Source organism: Capsicum annuum, chromosome 9, assembly GCF_002878395.1.
Source record: "Capsicum annuum cultivar UCD-10X-F1 chromosome 9, UCD10Xv1.1, whole genome shotgun sequence".
In the NCBI taxonomy this organism is placed as follows: Eukaryota; Viridiplantae; Streptophyta; class Magnoliopsida; order Solanales; family Solanaceae; genus Capsicum; species Capsicum annuum.
This window is the reverse complement of record NC_061119.1, coordinates 162,870,444-162,876,546: the sequence shown is the minus strand read 5'-3', so window position 1 is coordinate 162,876,546 and position 6,103 is coordinate 162,870,444. Positions and strand designations below refer to the sequence as shown.

Sequence of the window (6,103 nt, the reverse complement as noted above, 5' to 3'; positions counted from 1 at the left end):
CCTTTTTATTCACCCTTATTTCTCCCTTTTATTTTAAAGCACATTCAGGTTGGGTGTGGTCTTTTATTCGTTCTTTTTTCATAATTTTTTTCTTTTTCAACTTTTTCGACCACACCTAGCCCTACTTTTTTTTTATTTTATTTTTTCATTTTTCATACCCACTTTACATTATGTACCCCTATGATAGACACCCTCAACTTAGACGATTTTCTTGATTTAAGGTGCATAATGTCCAAGGAGGACCAGGGCTAAAATAGTTTTATTATAACATAAAATGGGAAGGTGAACAGTAAAAATAAAGAAATAAGCTATTTGGTTCAAACTCAGGGATCAAGGAATATAAATCACACATGAAAGTTCATTTTGGAAAAAAGTGGACTAAAATTAAAAAGGGCATATGATCCTTTCCTAACCAACTATCCTTCAACCTAGGCAAGATCAACCGGGCAAGTTCTGAATTCAACACACAAAGAGAACTAAGTAGCATATCATACACAAATAGCACAGAGTCAATATTACAAACTACTACTTATCCAGTTCATGCAATTATTAGCAAGTGATTATCATGTCCCGAATCCTAATGCCATAATAAGATCCATAATATTCACACATATATACATTCACACAGTTCTAAAATACACTTTTTGGAGGGGTATCAAAAATTAATTAAAACTATGATTCCTGTCCTAAATACTTTAAAATCTCCTAATTACACAAAAACACAACACAATACAAAACAAAATACAATACGACACAAATTAACCTAGACATGCCAATTTTAAAACCATACCACGACCAATAGGAAAAAAGCATAACAACAAAAACCCGCGGTGGCTATGGTATACCCCAAACCTAAGTAAAAACTAGGCACTGTCCTCAATGCATGAAAATAATATTAAACAAAGAAAAGTGAGAACATACCTGGGACATAATAAGCATTTGTGTCATGAGCATCCCCAAATAGGGGAATATCAGCTAACGAAGGTGGTGGTAGTGGCATTGCACTACTAAAAGATATGCCATCTATTATTGCTGCACACTTTTAACAGCTTGGTCATATGGCATATCAGGATCTTGCAAGTTTTCTATGTGACCTCTCTTGTCCCCAACTATTGAGACCTTCTCATCATCCTTTGTGAAGAAATTAAAATATTTGAGTACACACAGAGGTGATATTTGAACCACCGAGGGTATAACTGAAGGAGTAGATGCTACATGACTCTCTGTAAGAGAGCGTACCTCTACTCATAATATTTCCAACTCCTCTCTCATATGGGATAGATCTGGCACCTCTCTCTATAAATTGGGCTACAACCCATCTCTCAAACTCATCAATATGTGCCTATAAATCAGTATGTAGCTCAGACAGGAAGTCTCTAAAAATATGCCAATCAGCTCTGATGTCAAAGTTGGGGCGGGTGAAGAAGAGGTTGGATTTTTCTCACCCTGAGTACTTATATTTAGGGCCTCTCTCTGCTCCCCTATCTCAATCACTAATACCTATATTTTCTCTGTGTACATCACCAGGATCTGTGGAAACTTATGGGCCCTCAGTCTTAGCCTAAGGTACTGTGAGAGGCTCTTTAGATCTCTTGGGAAGGCCTAGACATGATAGATCCTTCATAATCATCATTTTCTAGTAGTTATCACAAGTACCCTCTTATTTACTCTCGGTATCTTAGGTACACCAGGCTCATCACATAACCTATGAATCAGGCAAGGGAATGGAAGATTAGTTGTATCCCCAAATGCTCTATCATAGATCTTATACCAGAGGATAGCTGCAAAATCAATAGAATATATGGCCATCATACTAGCAACCAGGGTTGCTCCCTCCCAAGTCAACATATTATTTGAAGTTGTGGGGAACAATTGATATCAAATAAGAAACCATCAAAACTTGGTATCAAAAGTTAATGTACCCTTCTTGATCATACCATAACCCTCGATCCATAAGGTCTCATAAACCATAGGTGAAATATAGTTAGTTATCCACCTATCTATCTCAACCCTCTCTCATTTATACTCAGCTTCTTGCATAATGTGTTGATCTCATGTGACTCTCATTCTATAGTCACACTCTACTGTAGATACGAGAGTAATATAATATAGACCAAAAATAACCTCGCAAATAGTCTTTTTCAAAAGATCAACTCTGACCCCTCTCACAGGTGTATGATCAAGTTATTGATGCTCTATATATCTTATCAGTCCTGGAGCTCTGCATATTAAAGGGAATACTGTGGCTTAGTATGACATATAAAACTCTTGCACCATAGTCGGGCTGTATGAACTGTGGCTTAGTATGACATATAAAACTCTTACACCATAGTCGGGCTGTACAAACTGAGTAGTCTAGTTATCCACTCTAACTGGTAACGAATAAAAGAAGTGCATAACTGTGTTACCCTACTAAGCCTAGATAGATCAATAAGGTGCAACTTATAAATAAGCCTCTTGGGCCTGCCTGCCTCCAAAATATGATTGTTCATATCAAATATCTCTAGCATCCCTTCCACACACCACCTTGGATTTTCATTCTCATGAGGTGCCTCTAAAGCATGTATGGGTACAGGACTCTACCCCTGCTCTATTGGTGAATCATGGGAAGCCTGCTTTGTACCCTCCTCAAACTGGGGTACATTGGACTATTGTACATATATGGCGATACCCTCCTCATACTGGGGTACCGTTGATGCCTCCTCCTTCTTTATATCCTCGGATGAATCTTGGGACCCCTCCTCAAACTGGGGGTTCCTAAGCTGCAACCTCTGGAGTAGTCTCAGAATCTGTCTTATCCTACTCATCATCATCATCTGGTAAAGGAGTGATTAGGGGTAATCTCTATGCTGACTTCATCCTCATCGGGCTAGATTTGCCTCGATAACCTCGATAGATTGTACAGCCTCAATCCAAGATTAGATCTATTAAAACCTAGTTGACTCCCCTACTATGACTACTTAGTTTTTTCCCATAGATCCAATCAAAATATTCTCAGTTATATGATGCTTTTGTCCTCGTGTCACTCGGTGTGTCACATAATCTGCAATCTCTCTAAGTAGTGCAATCGGGTATTCCTCCACCAAACCGCTGGACATAAGTGACTTATCCCATCTCCTTGATGTCTCTGTATTTTTCTTCTTAGCAGATTTTGGTGCCATGTGTAACTGAAAAACTAGTCATTAGTTTCTAACAAAAATGAGGGGTTGCAAAAGTTAAGGAAAAACTTAAAATTTGAAAAGTTCAAGTTTTGCCTCAATTTTCACACCCCTATAACCTATTTGAAATCCCAGCAAGCCCAATGTGCACATACTTATAAAGAGTCATGATTTTCAAATCAAACTAAACATGGTCAAATTGTGGCATTACTCTACTCATTCAAGTTTAACTTCTGGTTGGGGCCTAACCTTAGCATTTAATTCAAAATAAGGACCTTCATCGAGATTATAGGCTACTTCAATTCTCATACATACAAGCATGATAAATTCTATATATTTTGCATGTTAATACACATATCAACTTGTTTATTCAATAAATAAATCAATACATAACCATTTAAGAGCCGAGAAAGTTACCTCTTTTATGAAAATTCAGAAGTGAACAATGAAGTCAAGCAAAACCAATGTTGGAACTTATTTTTAGTGTGTTGGGACAAGTTGGTATCTCAGACAAGTTTCAATTTAGCCTTTACTTAAGTGCGGGGTTAGTTTATATTTTAAGAGGGAAGTTTGAATTTAAAGAGAAAAGTAAAGTATGAGTTAGACTAAGGTTAAATGTGTTTAATTAGTGATGGGGGGTTGATTTAGGTCTTAAACATGAATTGGTGGGGCCAAAAATTTAATTAAAATTTAGGCCCACAAGTGCCTAGCCACAGCAGCCACTGCGGCCAGGCATGGGGCACGTGTGCCATATGTAGCCAGCATATGCAGGGCACATGTGCAGGACTAGAAAATTTGGCCCACTTTCCTGTAGTCTGAACTTGGCATTTTTAAATCTTTCTAGCTACTTATGATCCCAAAACTTAAGTTTATGTTCCCAAACGTATAACTATGTACCAAAGTCCACAACTTTCCATTCTTACCCTCAAAAATTCATCTTTTCAATTATTTCTCAACTTACCTGGCCCATGTGGGATTTGTGACCATGATGGGTTGGTCACACAGTCCCTTTACCTGTAAATTGATGAATGTAGAAATTTTATGATATTTTTGGTAAGTCCATGAGATAAAAACCTACAAAATAAAAACAACAAAAAGTGAACACTAAGATATTAGGTTGTCTCCCACTCAACTCTTGATTTAATTTTGCGGCATGACGTAGATGTGTTGGTTACTCAAACTTCACTAACAATCCCATAGGTTGCCTCTCATACCATGCTTGATTTAATATCATAGAACAACACTGGTATCTTGATTACTCAGAATTCATCAAGATACCCATAAGAGTACTCTCCAGGGTCATCAATACAATCAATCACCCACACCACCATTATATTGGTAGGTTGTTTCATCAATTTTTAGACGTTGAACATGGTTTCCTCACCATTTACTTTGAACTTCAGCTCTCCTTTCTCCATGTTAACCATTGCTTTACTTATGGCCATAAATAATCTCTCCAATATGATGGGCATCTCGGTGTCAACCTCACAGTCCAGGATGATAAAGTCAACTGGAAAGATAAAGTTATCCACTCTCACAATCATATCAAAAGAAATTCCTAGAGGTTTCTTCATCATGCGGTCAGCCATCAAAAGTTGTATTGAAGTCGGTTCTAGAGGGTTCAATCCTAATTGCTTGAATATGACAAGTGGCATCAAATTTATGTTGGCTCCTAGGTCACTTAAGGCTTTGGAAAACCGGGATGTCCCAATAGTGTATGGTATAGTGAATGCTCTGGGATCACTCTTTTTCTGGGACAAGGACCTAGTAGTAACAGCACTACAGTGTTGCAAGCCATCAACATCCTCAATCATAACCTCTTTCTTTTTTGTGACCAATTGCTTCATAAACCTTGAATATCCGAAAATCTATTCCAATGCCTCGGGAAGAGAAATATTCAAGCTCAACTCTTTCAGCATCTCAATAAATCTCTTAAATTTTCCTTCCTCTTTTTTTTCTTCAATCTTTGAGGAAAAGGTAAGGGCGTTCTCAAAATTTGTCTTATTTCCTGCTCAATAACCAAGCCCTTACCTCTTTCCTTATTGGCTATATCATCACACCTGTTGCCTTTTTTGACTCTACAATTAGTGTCTCCTTAATAGGAGCCTCAGCATGCCTTGGCACTTTTGCAGAGGGTAATGGGGGATCCATAGTAGTAATACCATTCCTCGTGGTAATGGAAAGAAAATGACCATTGGTTTTTGGATTTTGTATAGTGTTGCTTGGAAAGGTACTTGGTTACCTCTGGTTTAGAGTTGCTGACATCTGCCCGAACTGGTGTTCCAACTGGTTGATAGCAGTTGCATGAGATTCGGGTCAACCCTAAAATGTTTACCTTAATCTCCTTAAGGTTGATCTCCTGATTCTCTTGAACCTTCACTAGCTTAGTCAGCATCTCTTCTATTCTTGTTTTTGTATCTCTTCTGCCAAGTAGAATATACTGATCTCCCTTCTCTCTATAGTCATCCTTCTTCCTTCAGTCACTATCTCACTCCCTACTACGGTCTCTATATCTATCATAGTATTTCTGACCTTGGTTCCCTTGCTTTTAGTCTTGGAAATCCGCCAACGGATGATCCAGATAGTTTGTTTCCCCCTCCAATTCTGACTCGTAAGCTTTGGAAGCAGAACCCTGTGTTGCTACTCCATTCACTTTCTCAGAAGTCGTTAATTTTGACACCTAATTTTTTTCTCCACAACTAAATTTAATCCTGGGTTTCTTCAACTTTAAATAAAAGTGAAATATTTATTGCATCCGGATAAATACGCTCTAAAATATTTATTTAGGTTTATTTTGTCATTTAAGTGACGATTATATATTTTCGTATTCACATATATGAGATTGTATAAATTTTCTTACTTGAATGAATATTTTTATCAAAGTTTGAGCTTTTACGGAGATAAGCTTAAAAATTAATTCAAACGGATAAAGTCTTGATTTAAAT

At 37.4% G+C, this 6,103-nt stretch overlaps 1 protein-coding gene across 1 annotated transcript; it reads right to left on the bottom strand.

The window, feature by feature from the left end:
- Window positions 1–4,516: 4,516 nt before the first annotated feature.
- Window positions 4,517–5,005, bottom strand: LOC107841341. The gene has a single exon (XM_016685298.2). It carries the CDS (start codon window positions 5,003–5,005, stop codon window positions 4,517–4,519), a length of 489 nt encoding a protein of 162 aa, XP_016540784.2.
- Window positions 5,006–6,103: the final 1,098 nt, after the last annotated feature.

Excerpts from the sequence above, each read along its gene's own strand:
- LOC107841341 (XM_016685298.2), bottom strand. The coding sequence starts at position 5,005 with ATGAAGCAATTGGTCACAAAAAAGAAAGAGGTTATGATTGAGGATGTT.